The sequence below is a fragment of the Agelaius phoeniceus genome, chromosome 5, assembly GCF_051311805.1.
Source record: "Agelaius phoeniceus isolate bAgePho1 chromosome 5, bAgePho1.hap1, whole genome shotgun sequence".
Taxonomy (NCBI): domain Eukaryota; kingdom Metazoa; phylum Chordata; class Aves; order Passeriformes; family Icteridae; genus Agelaius; species Agelaius phoeniceus.
The window spans coordinates 30,044,976-30,064,344 of NC_135269.1; the positions used below are offsets into that span (position 1 = coordinate 30,044,976).

A 19,369-nucleotide genomic window follows, 5' to 3' on the forward strand; every position below is an offset into this window, starting at 1 on the left:
CTGTGTAAATTTCATCTACCAGTATTAGCTATTTTTCCTCTGAAGGCTTAAAAGTTCCATTGAAATATTTTAAGCCCCACTATTCTCCTCTAAAATACTTACAATATAAACTCGCTGAATTTGAGAACAACACAATGCGATTCTTTATGTTTAGGTATGTTGTATCAATTAGTGGGCAGCTTGCAAATGCTAAGGAATGTGTTCTGTTTTGGGGTGGCTGTGTCCCATTTGACATCTCTCTGATGCTGTAGATTCTTTCCTCTGCTTTTCTAGCACCTGTAGGTACTGCTGTGAGGGTTGCCTTGAGACCTTTTTCTGAAGGTGGTACCTCCCTGATCTAGGGCAGTCTGGACCCATGGCAAAATCCAGACGATTTTGAGGTCCCTTGCTAACCTACACTGACCCTCAGTTTCCCTCTTGCCCCTCCATTTGTCATTTTGACAAAAATATACCATATACTTATGCATTAATTTGACAGAAAGGTCTCATATCCAGATTAATGAACTGAAAAATGTTAGCTTATAGAGAACACAGAATTCCTCCTTCCATCCTTGAGTATCCTCGATACAGTATACTGAGCATTTTGATACCTTAAAGCAGAAAAATTCATCTGTGCAGCAGTCTATGATCTTAACAGTAGAAAGACAACTTTCCAGATCAGATGCTTGCTTCTGTTTGTCTTTACCCTGTGGAATGACAAGAAACCCTCTGATTCATACAGTGTTTTAAAGACTGTTAAGAAGTTTACCCCTCTTGCCCTAATCCTTAGGGAGTTTGCCCTTAAATGAGTAATTTCTCTGTATTTCCAGGCTCTTCTACACAGACACAAGGCAGTGATGGCAGGTTTCTTTGTAGCTGTGGGTGGGGTGTGTAAATGCCTCAGGTTTGGATGTGTAAGACATTGGAAACAGGCAATGGGCTACCCTTGGAAGACAGAACAAATGAAATGTTTTGCTTCCCTTAGCACTGCTACAGATAGGGGACAACAGATTCAAAGTTGCAATCCTGTCATAGGTATACAAATTCATATGTATATTTATTTATTTTTAATTTTTTGAGCTACATATGGAAAAAGGTCCCTTGGTCATCTGCAGAGTAGTGTCTGTAAAATGAGCTTTCAGAAAGTTTAAAGAACAGCAGGAGTTTGTGTGAAGAACCATGAAATAAAAAAAATTTCTTTTGTTTCTGCTTTGTTTATTCAGGCCTTGTAAAAAATTTAAGCATTCTTTATCAACTCTAATTTAGTGCTGTGGGTACAGACTTATAAGTGTTTGCCTAAGTTTTATCTGTTCTCTGGAACAGTATATTCCCACTACAGGGATTTCCATTGTCTGAACTTTAGGCACTGAACTCAGGCCAATTTTGAAATATGTGTTTCATTATAATATTTGAAACTTAGGATTTAAGTTCAGCTCCTAATTTTGAAAGATAGATTGAAATGGGGCAGAAAAAATAATGCAGTTAACATATATGCACACTGAACCAGTGTACCAGCAAATGAATCTTCATGAATTAAATTTTATGGCATTTAATAGTCTTAGAAATCACCTCTGTCTAAATATTAGATACTTCTTATTGCAGATTTAAAATATTTTGTTGAATTTAAGAATGCTCAGGTTTAGGTCATGCTCCTTCAAATGCTATGAAACTACTATCAAATGGAGAGGGAGTTCTTGTACATATAAACCTGAGTACTTGCATTGGTTCTGTATGCACAAACTATTCTTTGAAAAAATGGAAAAAATACTGGAAAGGTACTGTTCCTAATTACATGGTTAGGGAGAAAAAGTTGTCAAGACACTTGTAAATAATTTTTGGAATGCTGAACAGTACACAGAAAGGAAATTCACATATCTTAGTAAGTGAAAGTTTTCATAAATGGAAAAGACAAGGAATTGTGTTAGACAAGGAAAAATTCACTGAGCTGTGCTTGTGCCAAGGACACCTCTCCTGCCACCACCCACAGGGAAGGGAAGCAGTGGCACTGACTGTGTTTTTATGTGCCTCACACGCAATGGCTGCACTGGAGCCACCCAGTCTTCATTGCAGGTTAATGTGCAGGCAGTCCCAGGGAGGGCTGAGACACCTCTGAGTTCAGCTCAGCTGCTGGCTGCCTTTCTCCAAGGGCCAGAAAGTAAAGAAGCTATTTGTACCCAGGTTAGTTGAGGGAAAAGGCAAGGTCAGTGCAAGGAAAAACGAAATGGTAAAAAATACTCACGACTCCTCTTTTGGCAAATGGCCACCTTAACTTTTTGGACTCTGATGGGTAAAACAAATGTTATCAGTAATGAAACAAGTAGATAAGAACCCTATTTTTTATATATGCAGCTTGATAGACTATACTCTACTTGGCTCATATTTAATACTTGAGTTTAGGCAGTTTGTGCACCAGACTTAAAACCCATTAAGCTTGTTGGGTTCCTCCCAGCAAGAACTATGACTGTCTGTGGTGGGATTTTGGATGGTGCTGAATGCTCCTACTTGTTGCAGGTGATCACTCTGTGATTGCTGTGATTACTGTGTGATTCTTTACCTGGGAAAACCATCATAACTCAAGCCAAATTTCAAGATGTTGTTTTAAAGCAAGAATTAGTCTATGCCTTCTCATCATTATAAGCTGGAGTTATGCAGGTATTTAAATCTCCAGTAAACAAACTGAGCCCTATGAGCCCTAATTCTCAGATCTGCCATGGGGCTGGCACAGTGAGGCAGAGTTTAATTTGTGGTCCTTGGTGAGGCACAGGGAAAGCTGGGGATCAAGATTTAGGAATGCACTAGTGACTTGTGAGGAACTACTGTGTCCAGCTAGAAATCTGAAAAGGTTTTCTTTTTGTGGCACCCATCTTTAGGTGTGTCAGGGAATCAGTCCAAACTTTGTGTTTCTGTATTTTGAAGGTCTTAGCCATTCTGGGAATGGCTGGTTTATTTACTGTCATGGAAATGTTGGTTGTGACCTTGGCTGACTTGCTTTTTGAGAAACTTTTGATCTCTGGCCACCAGGATCTCCATCAATCACACCATGCTATACTCTACAATAGCTATTTGTGGAAATTGCTTGCAGGTCTGCATTTCAGTTTTGGAATGTCTCGTGAGCAACCTCTAGCCATGAGTTGGGTTTGCTGCCCTTGTGATCAGAACACCACTGCAAAGGGCAGCATGGGCTGCTCTTCTCTCTGCTTGAAGCTGTGGAGGTAGGAAATTGTGCCTCAGCTGCTTCCAGATGGAGATCCTGGCCTGGGCTCTGGCTGCTGTGGAGGACCAATGTGATCTCTGTCCTACCTCCTCATCTATTTGCATTTTGCATTCAACAGTAAAATGCAGGGGGAGAAAAAAAGAAAAGAGGAATTTTAAAACTGGTAATGAAGTCAGTTTGGTGTGGGGTAACAGGATTCCCCACAGAGGGGGAATCCTGCACCACCTCGGGTTCTCATTGCATACATCCCTCCCATGCCACATGCGCACGTGTTCCAGTCCCCCTTTGCTGGGCTCAGAGGAGCAATCCCCGCTGTGTCTGACCTGCACTGAGCAGGAAGGAAGAGCAGGGCAGGTAGTCCATGGCACTGTCTGACACCAGCAGGTCTCCAGGGAACACCTCGAGGCCCGGCAGGCTCACCACCAGGGAGCTGCGCCTGCGCTCGGCCGATCTGTGGGACACAACAGCAACACACGTCATCTCTGTCCATGGAGGCTGCAGGGAGCTCCTGCTGAGCCAGGGGGGAATCTGCTAAAAAACCAAATCACAGCAGCTATGACATCCTGTGCTAAAAGAACAATGAGCAGAGAATTTCAGTGACTGACAGCAAATACCTAGTTGAGTTTCAAACTCCACGTTGTTGCTGAGATCAAAGTTCTTATGGTCATCTGAGGCTTGCCTCAGATAATAAGTAATTAGAGCATTTAAATATTGAAATTTCCTGGTTTCTCCTGAGATTAGACAAAAAGTGAGTGGAGATTTTAGAATCTATGTTTTGGCAGTGGAGTTTAATGGAGCAATTAAATACTGTTTTTAGCTGACATCTGTCTTGTTACGTTTAGCCTTCCTGTAGCTCAGGTGATTTCAAGAAAAGACAGCCCACTAGTGAAACAGTTAAAATGTTGGGTTTTAAATAATTATTTGACCTTTTGGCTAGTTTGTACTATTTTTTTTTCTAAGTATTTTTGGCATTTTTTTCTGCTATTTCAAATATTTTGAATGCAATATGACTCAGTGGCTCTACTGATCAAAAAATGTCTCTTTCCAACTATTGTTGTTCCTAATGGAGAACATTTTCCAGAATCTAGATCCATGAAGAAAAGTGACACAAGCATTCTGTATCCAGCAGCATGTTTGTGCTACAGGCTGCTTGCATTCACATACAGAAACTGTTGGTGCATGTTAAAAACCTTTTGTATTTTGCTAATACCACACTGATACCTAATGAATTGTGTTAGTATATGCTGCAGAGGGACTGTTGTCTGCAGCTGCTGCTGTGTTGCCTTCAGTGCATGAATACTGCATTAGGGCTCAAAGGGTCAGTAACTCAGTAGCTGCGGGAGGAGGCACAAAGTACATGCACATTTATAAAAATTCTGTTTTTTCAATCACCACTTATTGTGCATGGTATTTTTGTTCAGTTAAGCATGATTCTTACTGAGATCTTTTTTTGTCTAGGCAGTTCACTTACTGTGAATTTCGAGCCACTTGCCACACTTGGTGTGAAACCTGGCCGGTATATTTTTTCCTTTAAGTGCATGAATAGTTATTTGACAGCTTATCAGCTGACAGATGAGCTCTGAGGTGGAGAACTGGGATTTGATATGTATGGTAAGACAAGGAGATTGTGCCTTTTTTATCACCTGACAGTAACACTGCTTGAAATTGCCTTAGCTAAACAATTGAATGGTCTAGATGAAAACCGCTCCTAACAAGAGAGAGGTCTGCAGGCTATCAGATGGGCCAGGCATGGGACTTTACCATTTGAGCCATGGACACATCAGGGAGTAAAAACTACAACTTGAGGAGGTTACAGTGTGAAATGCAGGAGTTCTTTGCAAGTTTCTCTGCTAGTCCTACTGAATGGAGAACATGGGATTTATTTATTTGGCTTTAGAGTTTACAATGAAACTCTGTGGTTTCTCATGAAATTGGACCCTCAGTATGTGGTTTGAGAGCTTTAATGGGTGGGGGGTCTGTTCCCTGGCTGTCTGCAAGCCCATACCACTGCAAGGGAGTGGAGTGCTCCTCTCAGGAGTGCCTTCCTGAGATGTGCACTGAGTGCTACCCAATGCAACTTTTCAGTGTTGGTAATGATTGTATTAAGATGCCACTGAACCCTCTAAAGATTCCATGGTGCAATCTTTTGGGCAGGTGGGCTATTATACAAGTCAGGGGCTGCAATATAGTACAAGGATAATCCTCAAAGGTGTTATTACTGTACCAGGAAATTCAGGAGGTTTACTTCAGGTTGGCTTCACAGTAAAATTTTGCCAGTGTATTATTGATTTTTAACGCATCTAGGCTACTTCTATTTTCACAATATATTTGAAGCTGCAGGCTAATGGCTTATGAAGACTAATAATGGAAGCACAGAGTCACTATAACTGAATTAAAGGGCATTATTTATCCAGATCAAAAAGGCCTTGAACTTCAGGCACACACATGGCTAAACAAGTTCTTCACATAGGTGCATGAGCCTGTGAAATGTGGGGGCATGGCAGGACCACTTGGGTGTCTGTCTACAATTTACATTTGCAATCTGATGAGCAAGGGCTGCTTAATGGCTTACATGTCTAAACTGCATAGTCATGCTTCAGAGATGGAAGCACAGGTGTCTGTGGTTTCCTGGCCTGATGCCTGTAGAAATATTAGATACATCAGATGCTTCTGTTGTTTTCTTTCTGGAGAAATTAAATTACTGAAGTTCTATGTAGTAAAATTTACTAGGTTTTAAGTCTGCAATATCTTAGCACCTTCTCATGCCTTCTGACTCTGTAGCTTTGCCTTTTTCTTTATTTTTTGCTTGTTTCACTTACTGGGGGCAGAGGACTGCAGTGACGGAATGAAAGAAATGCTTATGCTTTAGGGACAAACTCAGGCATTGAATTATTACAGATGATATCTCCCCATTCTTAAAATCCACTTTTTTTTTTTGAAACACGATTATGTCATAGATTTAGATGGGAAAGTTATGGAAAATTATTAAAGACATTGAAGCAGATCATGGTCTGGCAAAATAAATATCCTGAGTATGTATTTATTTCTAAGGCACAGAAAGTGTCTTCATATGTCCCTAATCTTAGCCTAACTAGCTATATCAGGGAACAGACATTTATATAGATCACCTTACTTAAACAGCAATATATTACTTAAAGGACTATCCACTAGATGTGAATAAAAGCACCAGAGGATGTTACTGAGGTAAATATTATAGGGTGCTCACAGTACTGAGATAAGTGCCAGGCAGTGACACTCTTTCCCAGGCTGCTCAGGGAGGGTGTTTGGACTCCCCGATTCAAAAAGTTAGCATGGAAAATGACCCATTGCCAAAGGTAAACTATTTCTGTGATTGCATAAGGAGTTAGGTTTAGTGTAATTGATGGCATCCTGTGCAATGTGCTCCAGGGTGACCCTGCTTGAGCAGAGAGGTTGTAACAGAGAAACCACCGTGGTCCTTCCCAACCTCACCCATTCTGTGATTCTGTGATGTTGTGACACTTTACAGCTGTGTGAGTCATTAAAAGAGGAATGGGAGTATTTCAAGATAGATGAGCCCAGCTCCTTCAAGGCATTGAATATGAGCTGTCTTGGCAGTTACTGTGAAGGCTTTTCATTAGCTGATTTGCTGTAGGAAATAGTGCACTGCAGTTTTCCACCCAGCCTCTGATAATGCTGAATGGTGCAAGGAGAAAAGGAGATCAGAGTAAACCTGAGGTTTTGTTTTATCAATGTTTTCTTTCACGGCACTGTTGGTTTGGCATCTCACCTTCTCTCCACCACATATACCTCTATTTGTGCTGCCCCTCTTGCCCTTTTAGTTTATTTATTTTGGATGATTCTTTATAAACCACATCAGTTCAGCAAGTTGCCATGCTGACAGGGATGTGCTGGCATTCTTGACTGAGGACTGTGTGGGAGAAGGCTGTTCAAAATGAGTATGAGTGCATTAAAGATGTTTTTTGAAAGTATAGCTTGGCAGTGTAGAGAAGAGATGTTCATTAAAACTGAAGGACAGAGGTATGATTTTACCCAGGACAATATGTAAGTCAATCTTGGAGAAGAGTTGCCAACTGTCCTAATGTGCTTTTAGATGGAGAAAATAATCTGACATGTGAACAGTTTTTGCTGGCTATGATAAGAAGGGATCAGCTGTTAAGAAGTTAGACTAATGATCTTAATACAGGAGGAGCTGAATACAGGCTTAACCCAGACCTTGGACCAAATTAGATTTGACAAAAAATGTTTAAAGCAGAAACTGGTGCATTTTAAAATATATTTTTGCACATTCTAATATTTATCTAGATAGAATTCATAATACATCATCCCAACCACCTTTTGACAATTTTTCCAGCTGGTGCCTATGGAAAAAATCTTGGATTGTTTCCTTGGGTTGTGGTTTCTTGATTTTAAAAGGTGTCTGGATAGAAGTCCAAAGCCAATATCCAAGCTGGCATGTAGTTACTTCCCTCCTGAAGCCATTATAGGCAAACAGCACCAAGAGAAGGTGTGTACACTATATGTTCAGTGTTCTCCTGTTAAACCATCTGCCTTCAGTATCTTCAATTTCTCTCCTGAAGTTTGCTACACGTCATGAAAATCTTCATGCTGACAGTGAGATATGTTTATGTATTCCTGTTTTGAGTTGGATCAGACCAGACTCTTCCCAAAAAAAGGTATAGATCACTTGTTTTCACATCCAGATGAAAAGATGTTTCCCTTCCCTTCTCTCCCCATCTCCATTGTAAGTTCCAAATGCTAAAGGATGGGTTGGAAATTGCACCAGTTCAGAATATCCAGGAGGCCTCTTCTTCAGTGAACATGTAATTTCAAATGCATGCACACATTTCTTGAATCTCCTTTAGGGAACTGCATTGTGTAAGGAATCCTAGAGTATATCAGTCTGCTCCAAACCACCCAGTCCCAAACATCCTTGAGGGGACCATGCAGTAAAGTGAGCACTACTCCATCAATGAGAGAGGGGTCAGTATTAATAGAGGAACTATCTCCTGCTTCCTTGTTATGTGGGGAGAAAATAAAACTTTCCTTCCCTTCTGTAAACATTTGAACATTTTAAAGAAACATATCTTAATAAAAATAATTTCTAATAGCACTTTTCCTTTCTGATAATTGTTTTGAAGACCTTGACACAATTCACTGCACAGGTATATGGTATACAATGCTCTGTCTTTTCTGCCCTAACTTATAAAATCCACGTATTCTATGTACTCTTCTTAGTTTGTAAGATTAATAATCCCCCTCTCCAGCAGCAGTCCTATATCTTCTTTGCTTATGTATAAGAACAATATTGAGCTGTTCTCCTAGCTCCTTTGCTCCGTTTTCCCTTCCACAAACTTTTGAAGAATGTCACTCAAGATTATGAGATATTTCACATTCCTCAAGCTGAAGTTTGACCCTGCTAAGCCAAACAACCGGACCTTTTGGCAGCTGGTTCCAGGTGCAAAGCTCCCCCATGATCCGGATGAAATATTGTGTGAAATGTAGCTAAATGTGCTAGGGAGAGGGCCACATTTAAAAGAAAATCTCATTAGAAAGTTTAGTGAACTGGTGACAAGCATTTCACATAGCAAATCTACAAATTAAGGCTGAGTTATGTATACATGACTCAGTGTTCAGTTTTGTCCTAGAGTGAAGCAAATTCATTAAAAATGTAGGAGAGTCAAGCTTAGAATCAGATAAAATAAATATGTGCATACCTTTGCATGGGCAGTCCACTCTCCTGAAAGAAAGTGAATATTCTTAGTTAGTTGATCAGAAAGCAAGCAAGCAATCTGACTTTTTGTGAAAAAAAGAGCTTGTTTGTAAAGGGAAATGTACTAATAATAGTGTAATAGGCTTGGGCATAGGCTAAGTAATTTCACTGTTGTGGAGCAAGGAGAACTGATTTGATATCCAGAATGTTTTCTATGTTTGAAGAGGGTGGGGGAAGAGGAAAATAGTTTTTGGTTTGTAGTGCAAAGCTAACTGGCTAGTGAAGAACTCTACACCTATTTGACACCATCCACCCTCAGCAAAATGTGTGTGTAGGTGCTTTGCATAAGGACAGAGCTGAGCATGTGTGTGTCTCTGCACACAGGGGGAAGGTCTTTGAGAGCAGATCTATAGCACACCTAGCTTGTACAGAAAGCCTCTCCTTTTGTCCTTGTGGAGAATTGAATTGCAGTTTCCTGCCCTTGAAAGATGCAGGGTTGGCTCTTCCTTTGCTTATTTCTCTTTACTGATTCCGACACTCACTGGACCAGGGTTTCTTTTTTTCAGAAGAGATTGCACAATTACTTCTTTGTTTATGGAGCTGGACATAAAAAGGGAGGGGTGCCAGTGAGTGGCAGAGCTAAGTAAGCTGAAATAAATAAAAGGAATTGTACCTCTTCCTTTGGTAGCAGCAGACCTTAAATTTGACTCAACCAACTTAATTCATGGTTTTATTAGGGTTAGTAATGCCATTCAGTAAACAGACAGGGAACTTCCCCATCTTAGGAATAATCCTGCTGAAGGGTTAAAGAGCTAAAGGGTTGAAAGAAAATAGTCTTCTAAAACCCAATCCTAAACAGGATCAATTACTTAATCTTATTCTTCCATATCCACTGCCCTGGCCCACCACGGTGAATGGACAGAGATGGGAAAGAGTGGCCCTGTACAGGAGTGGACTAAGCTAGCCTGGTCACCAAGAGGAAAGGCTGGAGCTGCTGTCTCTTGCTGATCTGGAAAGAAAAATCTCCCTTCCTGTTAAGTATAGAAGCTGCTCTGCTGTATTAAAGGATCATGACCCAAGATGCAGTTCAGGTTAAGAACTGGGGTTTTATTTGTCCACTGGCTCATGATGGACCCACACTGAATATGAAAGACTAAAAAAGAGGTTGCATCCTCCTATTCCTCTTACCTGGACACCTGCCCAAAGTGTAGGGCTCGGGCGGGGGAGTCTCGTAGGAAGCGTAGCAGAGTTGGCTCTCCAAGAGTTTCTGGGTGGCTCATTGGGACTGTCATTGCTGAGAGGATCCTCTTTGCTGGGAAGCTTTGATCTGGGTAGGTCAGACTCTGGAACTGCTGTAGTTCTCTCAGACTTGGCTTTGGATGGCAATAATTTTGCATGGACACAAGAAGGCAGCGACAATGAAGAAATTGTAACGCACCGGGGTGGACTCTTACAAATGTGGTGGAGAGAGCCAGTGTATTCCTTTTGATTTCCCAGCTGAGCTGTGTTAGAACAGTCCTGAAATGACAGTGCATGTGAGGCAGAGGCCATCCTGAGGCGCCTTAAAGTTGGAGAAGTGGAAATTCTGGCCCGAGCATGGCGGTCGAACTGGAAAGGCGCATGGTGGATCCCCCTGCACTCCTCTGCAGGAAGCCTCGGAAGTGAAGACTCTGTGTAACCTTGTTGGAGAATGTAGTCCCTAGGAGGCAAGGGGGTGTCCCTACAAACTGGTACTGTCTGCATTTCAGAGGAACTGAAGACATCTTCTGGGCTGCTGCTTTCAGACCAAGCAGCATTTTCCTTATGGAGATCAGTTTCCCTGTCTAGAGGTTCCACGCTGGTGCAGGTTTCTTTGACCAGGTCTGGAGAATAATCAGAGCTTGGTTGTTGCATTCTTAATTTGCAGCATGAAGATTTATATCTATGTGTACCTAGGAAACATGATCAGAAACACTCCTTACAAACTTGCCAAATAAATTTTTTAGTGGGAAAAGATGCAAATGGAAAAAAATCCAAACAAAACAAGGCATATGTGCGCTAGCACAGAAATTATTACCTTTGCATTGAATCCTGCTTGAATGCAGGTTTTGAGAGGTTCAGGACCCAATTTTGGCAAGCTGTTTAAACAGCTGCTAACTTGGAGTGTGCCAGCAGTGTCAGCATCAGTCAGTAGAACTAATTAGATGGTAAAGAGTAACTGAGTTTAGCAACTCTGCTCCTCTGGCACTGCAGCCGCCTGATTTCCAGGTGCCACTCCCCCATCGATAGATGGGATTGTAGTGCTGCTGTAGGTTGGATAAAGATGAAGTCACTTGCTCTCAGACTTGCTGCAAAATTCTTTGTGTACAAGTACTAATTTCTTGCTGAATTCTTAAGCAAATACAAATTTAACACTTAGGTAAGGTATGTCTCATCACTCTTGCTTTCTTTTCAGCCTAAAAGGACTTTGTAGTAAACATTATGTATATGTTGTAATCAAATAATGAAAAAGATTATTTATATTAGTAACTTATCTGTTGATTCATCAGTAAATAGTCTTATGTTCTTTGATTCACAGAGCTTTGTTTTAACATATTTTGATGTTTAGTCTTACTAAAACTGGACTGACATTTCAAGTAGAAAGATTATGAATTCAACCTATTTAATTTAGCTTTGCTAAGTGGAATCTTAAATCTGTTCATGATTGCTAGCTTATTTGGGGAGCTGTCATTTATTAGAATTAGTTTATTCAAACCTATGTTGACTTTCTTGAATTATTGAATATTGCACATTGAATATCTTTTTAAAAGTCTAATTATATAATTCCATCAGATTGATTTACAAAGTGATTAGAAAGAAATTAATTTATCAAGTCTGCCAGTTCAAAGTATCGCTTTTTCCAAAATCTTCAGAAGATGATCATTCAGATTCTAACAGAGAGAAAAGTGTATCTTCATGATAGAAATGGCTTCTTTCACAACTGTAGAGAATAGCCACAAATATATTAGCATCTATTAATTTCTCTCTAATGGATAAGAACTAATTAACACATATCCTTATTAAAAATCTCATTTAATATACTGCAGAATGATAAAGAGAAATTATTACTATTTTCCCCTTTTGAATGAAGATATTGCATACCATTGCTCTGAGATTTGCTGTTATTACTTTTTAATATTTCAAGACATTTATTTTGTGATGTGTAACCCTGTCTCACTGATTGTTGTTTGGCCAATCATTCTCACTGGTTTTTAAAATTTTTTTTAAAGTATTTTTTCTTGGTAATCCTCTCTTCTCCAGACAGAATTTTGCAAGTTGGCATGCAGTTTCCAGATATTCATGTGAATAGTGATCTGCTCCACAAGTAGAAAAGTTTAAAGACATCTTTTGTGGAAATCTTACATTAAAAATAGGACCATTTTTTGCTTTTCAGTTTAGCAAGCTTTTTTTTCAAGAAGTAAAAATTTACATATTTCTTTTTTGGTATTTCTATGTTCCTTTTTTGAATAGAATTTCTCAGCAGAAAAATATTGTAAAGACAATAAATACACTGTTAAAAGTGCAAAAATATACCATGCACATGCAGAAAAATTATATGATCAAACTTACCAAGATAGCCAATTGAATATGTCACATCCTTTTGAATCAAATTTCCCTCAAGTCCTTGATTAATTGACGGCTACTCTTAACAGTAGCACTTTGTCTCTTAAAGCCTCCTTACTGAATGCTGGTGTAGGGAACAAGCCTTTTCTTGTAGATTTATTTCCAGGGGATTTGTTTATGAGGAAGTGGCTTCAGGAGACCAATGCCCCTAAACAAAAGTAACATGATCCATTGGATTAAATGTCCCGCCTTTTATATTTCTGGACTTTTCACATTGAGAAAATTTGGGAAGACAGATCTCATGCAAGCATATAATAATTTGCAAGAGCAGATAAAATGCACCCACTCCTCCAACAATAATTTTTTTTTCCCCTCCTTGTCTTCATTCATTCATTCAGCTGGATCTAACTATGCATTATTAATCTTTCATGGCAGTATAATAGTTGTCTATCCTTTGTTTATATTATTTATGATTAGTTTTTAATTTTAACAAGTGTGCTAAATAGTTAAGTAATTTTGAACATGGATTTTAGTACCAGAATATTTGAGAATTCATCCAAACATTGATAATTCATTGTTTTGTTGTATTGTAGAACTGATTGAAAAATAACAGAATTGATTAAGGCATTTTTTGGTTATGTTAATTGAAAGTGAAACCTGGGAAAAGATGATTTATTTGATAAATAACTTGTGAGGAAGCACTAACATCAACAAATGTTCAACTCTCTTGTGTAATTAAGGCACATTTTAAGAGGGCTTAGTGAACTTGAAAATGTTTGCTTGAAAATGTACAAACCTTTGCAGTACAATACTTAAATTTTCTGTAAAGGTTTTTTTTTGCCAAGACTCATCCACAAACCAAATCAATATATTCCTAAACTGGTGTAAGTGCCTTTGATTTTTGCATAGCACTGGATGTGACTGTGGATTGAGGGAGGATTATTCTGAGAGAGAGAGGTGAGAAAACAAACTAAGACTTTATTTACAAAACCATGGCAGTGTTAGATCATTTTTATTAGCATTTATACAGTTTGATTTCTAGTAAAAAGAGATGTGCTCACCCTGTCTGATAGGTGATAGTGCAAATGTATTTGCTTTAAGAAGCACTTTTAAGAATGTAAGAATTTTTTCTCTCTTTTTTTTTTTTTTGGGGGGGGAAGGGATGGGGAGTGTGCATGTGTTTATGCTATTTTCTTTGTTATTGTTCTTTGGTTTTGGTTTTGTTTTGACTCCTTAAGATGCTCTCAAGGTGCTAGTTTCAGGACCAGATGCAATGGAACAGACCTTGTTGCCTGATGAAATATGCAAATACCTGCAGATTTTACAGTGTTCAAAGCTGCCCTTTCCTACCCCTCAGGACAGACCTGGGCACCCTGAGGTGGTGAGGGTCTCCAAGAAGGACATTCTCAGAGGAAAGGGGTCAGACAGTCAGCAAGCAAACCCATACCCTTCCCCTAGGAGGGCAAAATGTAGCTCTTAGCTGGGGAGAGTAAGCAAATGAAAATGTGATCTATACAAGAAAAACAAATTGAAGCCAAAAATATTCCCTAATAATTTCTATTAAAAGAAAATATTTCTAAAATGCTATGAAGTTTTCCCTGGAAAGATAATTGCCTTTGAAAGGATTTAGGAACATTTGCTCAGCTAGTGATACTGGGTGGAGCAAAGCCCACAAATTTACAGTAGAAAGGGTACCTCATTTTCAAGAAAAATAAAAGCTAAAAATTAAAGATTGGAACTGATAAAAAATAGCCCTTCCTGGACTGCACTGTATTGTTTTGCAAATTGATTTTAGTTGATAAAACTGTGAGCATTTGAAAAGCATGTAATTAAGGGGGGAAAAAAGCTGCTATTTTGAAAGAAATAGTCCATGCTTGCACAGTATAAACCAAGCTCCCTGAACCCAAACCAACTGCAAGCTAGATAGCATATAATTAAAAAAAAAAAAAAAAAAGCTAGTCCAGGGAGTAATGAAAGATGTTATTCACTTATATATTACTTTAAAGGCAGCTCTGTTACAGGGGAGTAGAATGAAGTGATAGAATTGGGCTAATGTAGAGTCAAACACCAACAACATTTCATGGTGTCTGTGTAATTATTGTCTAAGCAGCAGAGCTTCAAAGCAGAAGGGATTATGCTTTTGAAAGGTTATCCTCAACAGAAAATCACAAACAAACTATAAATCCAAGGGAAATCAAACACAAAGGCTGACATTAACTACTAAACACCAGGAAATGCCACAGTTCAGCCTGGCTGTGTCATTGTGCTGCTGCTTTTTCCTGTGCATTATCTCACAGGCTGAAGTGAGATGCCTGAAGTCCCTCAAGCAGAATCTATCAGATGTAATGACCTCACACAGATATAAACCTATGGATGTGTTCACTATTTCTCACCAATATGTCTGTAGCCAGTGACATATTTGTGCTTATCAGGTGGATATAAGAATGCATTCAGATGATGACTAAGAGGACTGATAAAATAAAAATCATATCTCCATCATCTCAAGAGCCACAAAGACTCTGCAAGGGGATCTCAGATCTGGACTAGAGACTGAATGCTCATGGGGAGGAATATATAAAATATGTCTGGACACTGCAATTTAACACATTGCTTTTCCTAGAAATATGAAATCCAAGTAGAATATGATATGGAATCATGAAGTCCTGTCTGAAATGAAGAGCAGTAGTTGAGATTTCAGAGCTGCCCTCCAGCTGGGACCACTTGAGCTTTACAGGTAATGTTCACCTGTGACACAGTCTCTCAAGTCTTGCAGCCATTGCTGACACCTCCTGCTATGCTGGTCTGTTGCTGTTACATTCTTTTTTGGCAGGCTGCACGAGGTCCCCATAGCTGAATATCTCATCTTTTCTGTTTCTCTGATAAGCCCTCCCATAACCTGAGCTCCAAGACTCAGGTAACTATAGCAGAAACATTCTGAGTGTATATGTGCCTATGTATGGAAGGGAAAAACAGAGAAGAGAAAATTCCAGAAAAGGACAGCCCTTTGGGCAACCAAAGGATCCTCTCAGAGATACAAAAGGGGAAAATGAAAATTAAGTCAGTTAACTTCCAGAGACAGAAGGGATAACTGTTGTCTTCCCATGGATTTGCAGGTGAAGAGACAGGTATGCCTTATTTCTAAAATGAGTTTTGGGTCCAGACACAAAGTTCTGCTTTACTTGCAGCCTTATGCTGTTTCCTGCCTAAGAATGAAGCAGAACAGCTGCTTTGTTTTAATCAGCAGTTGTAGTGTTCCACGATGTGATGTGATTTCTAGCTCTGCTTTCTATCTATACAATCTAAATTCTTTTTGGAGCCTAGAAACTCTCCATAGCACCATCCCATTGAGCTGTTTCTCTCTCTTCTCGTTCTAGGCAGATCAGAGTTGGGTGGGATTTTCAGGGATTTGTGTGAGATTCATGGTGTGTTATAAGGCCTGGCATGGGGAAGGGGCTTTCTAAGATATAGTGGTGGCAGTCACAAGCTTTCTGCTCTCCTTAGCCTTGTTCCTCATAGCTGGGTCTGCATGAAGCATGCTTGAGGAGCAGAGAGGACTCATGTATGCAACAGCACCTGGGAGAGGGTAGGGGGAGGTAGCTGAGCTGTTTTGTAGGGCAGCTGTCATGAGAAGGCAGGGGAGAGAACACTTACAGACAGTCTGGGAAACAGGAACTCCTAGCAGCAGTAGCCGTGGTAATCATCCATGTTCTGAAAAAACTGCCTGCAGGAAAATCTATCCTTCAGCCATGTACTCATTCTCTCTTTTTTTCTGTATTTTCTTATTGTCAGAGTGTCTTTGATGGAGCAAGGGCTGGTGGGGGGGCATAGCAGCAGGCTTACAGGGCTGTGGAAAGAAACATTCACTTTTCCCCTGATATGATAGTTCTGTGTAAGCTGCAAAAAACTGGATAGCTTCATCCAGTACCCTATGACTTCTCAACAAACACATGTCAAACTTCATATATTGCTTAGCATAAATTTCTGCATGTGGTACTGCAGCCAGGTTTTACATTTTTGTAACTGGTTTCAGTGCAAAGTAACAGGAATAAACAGCTGGATGAAACTTTTTGAGGCAGTGTAGAAGTACCTTACTGAGATTTGGATGAAAACTTTCATTGGCACAGTTCTTTCTGCCTTCCAGCTCCTGACAGTACAAAGTGCTAGATTGAAGAGTTTGCCTGTCTGTGAGATATTCTGTATGCTCAGGATAAAAAGTTGAATGAGAAAAAAAAATCAGTGCTTCATGTGAAGGCAGGTGTTTGGTTCAATGGGGAACTTGTAAAGATTATTTGGAGTAATTCCAGGAATTTGGAGTTGAGTCAGCGTGACCTACATCCCTTCTTGTCATCCTCTCCCACTGCCACATAGGACTCTACATTTTCCAAAAGACTGGTTTTGGCCTCAGTTACTTGGTTTGCCAGCTGTATTTCCAGTTTCCTCCTGTCACAAAGACAGATTTAGAGAGAGTGGGTTGTAGTTACTCTCGCTAGAGAGAATTGTGGAGGTCTGGTTGATGCAAGCAGTATAAAAATGCAGTCAAGGGCTGGGAGCATTCACAGATGGGATGGTGCAGATGAGAGATTTACTTTGTCATGGATGGAGGCAGCATGCAGAGGAGTATCAGAGCCAGAAGTACCATCCTTCATTGCTGCAAATCCTCCCCACACTATTTGGTGATCAGATGCTCTCCAGCAGCTTTATTCTTGTTCCTGGACAGAATAGGGAATGCTTCTTCTCAAAAGCCATAGGACATTTACTTCACCAGATGCTTTTTCCAGCAAATCTGTAGTTAGGGGGTCTGGGGGCAACTAAGTTGCCTGGGAGGATAGGGGAATTTGGCACACTACTCAGCAGAGGATGTACCAGGCCCAAGGGAACTGTTTATACCTTGGTTTATCTTGGTAATCCAGGGGGAAATGCTCTTTCAAACATGTTAAAATTCACTAAAGCTTTAGTGAGAAAAACAGGGCCTGGATAACCAGATGTTTGGACTGGGTAAACAGGGTAAACTCTGGCAGTCAGTAATTAGCTGTTATAGGACAGGAACAGACAGTCTGATCACAATAGAAATAATAATATGCTGATCTTTTCTGTTATTCTGTGTCCCACCCTTCTGTGACTGCCTGCTTGTTCCCCAGAGATATCAAACCTTGAGCACAGCAGTTAGAAATGTGGTTTAAACAGCTGTCATTTTGCATCCTGCTGGCTGTTTAGCTCCCTTTCATCTTCTGTCCCAGATGCAGGACTCTTTTCATGAATGATGTACTTGCATAGCCCCTCTGCTTGAAATACTGACTGTCCTTCCTGAACAAGTTCTTTTTCAGTGTTATGTAAGACAAGAAACCAACTGCTGACCCAATAGTAGTTAAATATATTGTCAAACACTTTTGTTTGTTGATGTTTGTTTATTGTCAAATACTGGCAGCTGAGCAGCCATTGTCCATGATGGTGTGGGTGAATCTAAACAGGCACAATGGGCTGCCCTGTGACCATATATTTTCTCTTATGTTTTCTTTTTCACTGGCAAGTTTAAACAATATAGAGTTATATCAGTCCCAAACCCTAAACAAAGGATTAAGGATTTAACAAAGAAATACTTCTAATTCTTGTAAGGAAAAGCAGCTGAATGTCATTCCTGTAATTAAGTGAATAACTGGTCATAGAATAATGCTATGGCCTGAACTGGCAGGGACTTTAAAGATCATCCAACCCCCTGCTATGGGCAGGGACACCTTCCACTAGACCAGGCTGCTCAGGGTCCCATCCAGCTTGGCCTTGAACCCTCCCAGAAATGGGGCATTTACAGCTTCTCTGGGCAACCTGTTCCTCACACTAAAGAATTTCTTTTTAGTATACAATCTAACCCTACTTCTTTCAGTTTTAAACCATTCCCCCTTGTCCTACAGACTTCTAACTTTCTGAATTTACAGACAGAAGTAGGATAAAATACTAGAAGTTTTACTGATGGCTACCATCAAACAAGTCTGATCCAAAGACCTCCTAAGGGACAGCTCCTATGCCAGACCTTCCAGACAGGCTTTTCCAACTGAACACCTTCAAGGCTGTGGCACAGTCAAAGGCTTGCTGGGATCAGATGACAGCAGATTTCTCATGGATTTATAGTCCAAATCCACATTGCACCACCTTGATATTGATGGGTATTTCACCTGTGAGTGTGGGTGAGTTTTCTCCCTGCAGTGTGAAAGGGACATCTTCAGCTTTAACAACTGTTTTAGTAGGTTTTATTATGCCCATGTCCTGCATGGCATCTGGATGAACCCTGCTAGCTTGATAGTGCTGCCACTGAGGAGACCACCTCAATTACTTCTCCTTTACCCTTAAGGATGCTTAAATGAATGCATCTCTAATGTCATCCTGGTATTTGATCTCACAGTAGTTTTTTCAGGTTCTAGAATGAGGCCATTGGGCATTTCTGTGAATGTACACATGGAGTGGGTTTTTCAGACTAGGAGAGATTCAAACAAACATGTTTCCTTATTACAAAATTAGGAGTCCCAAAATCAACTGAGACCTAAAGAGTGACAGAATCAAAGATGTCCTGGGAAACAAAGTCTGATAATCTCTCTATGACAGTTATCTTTCTTGCTTATATACAAGAAGGGTATCAGACTTTTAGGTGATCCTAGCCCTTTTTGGGTTTAGAAAGGCATATGTCTTGCTTTTTGTTTTTGTAACAAAAGGGGAGGATAAAGAGCAGAGAGGAACAATAAAGAAAGGAAATTAAACAAAATGAAGGAAGGAAAGGCTGGTAACAAATATAGCAGGAGTAAGAGGAGAGCTGCCGTCCAGCAGAAATCTTAACATGTTCCCATGCCTGCCTAAAGCACAGATTTTCCTTGTTAGATATGATAGTAGAAGAT

At 40.0% G+C, this 19,369-nt stretch overlaps 1 protein-coding gene and 1 long non-coding RNA gene across 2 annotated transcripts in view; one reads left to right on the forward strand and one right to left on the reverse strand.

Annotated features, from left to right (window-relative positions):
• The window catches only part of PLEKHG7 (pleckstrin homology and RhoGEF domain containing G7), a 30,993-nt gene extending 18,224 nt beyond the window's left edge, over positions 1-12,769 (reverse strand). Inside the window, exons 1-6 of the mRNA XM_077178759.1 lie at positions 12,495-12,769; positions 10,095-10,837; positions 8,911-8,933; positions 3,517-3,644; positions 2,219-2,259; positions 591-686 (exon numbers count right to left, since the gene is read on the reverse strand). Of these exons, the coding sequence (XP_077034874.1) occupies positions 591-686; positions 2,219-2,259; positions 3,517-3,644; positions 8,911-8,933; positions 10,095-10,799 (993 nt within the window). The 5' untranslated portion in view covers positions 10,800-10,837; positions 12,495-12,769. The remainder of the gene's footprint in view (positions 1-590; positions 687-2,218; positions 2,260-3,516; positions 3,645-8,910; positions 8,934-10,094; positions 10,838-12,494) is intronic.
• Positions 1-19,369, forward strand: part of LOC143694131 (uncharacterized) — a 150,387-nt gene that overhangs the window by 3,096 nt on the left and 127,922 nt on the right. The gene's annotated exons all lie outside the window — the stretch shown is intronic.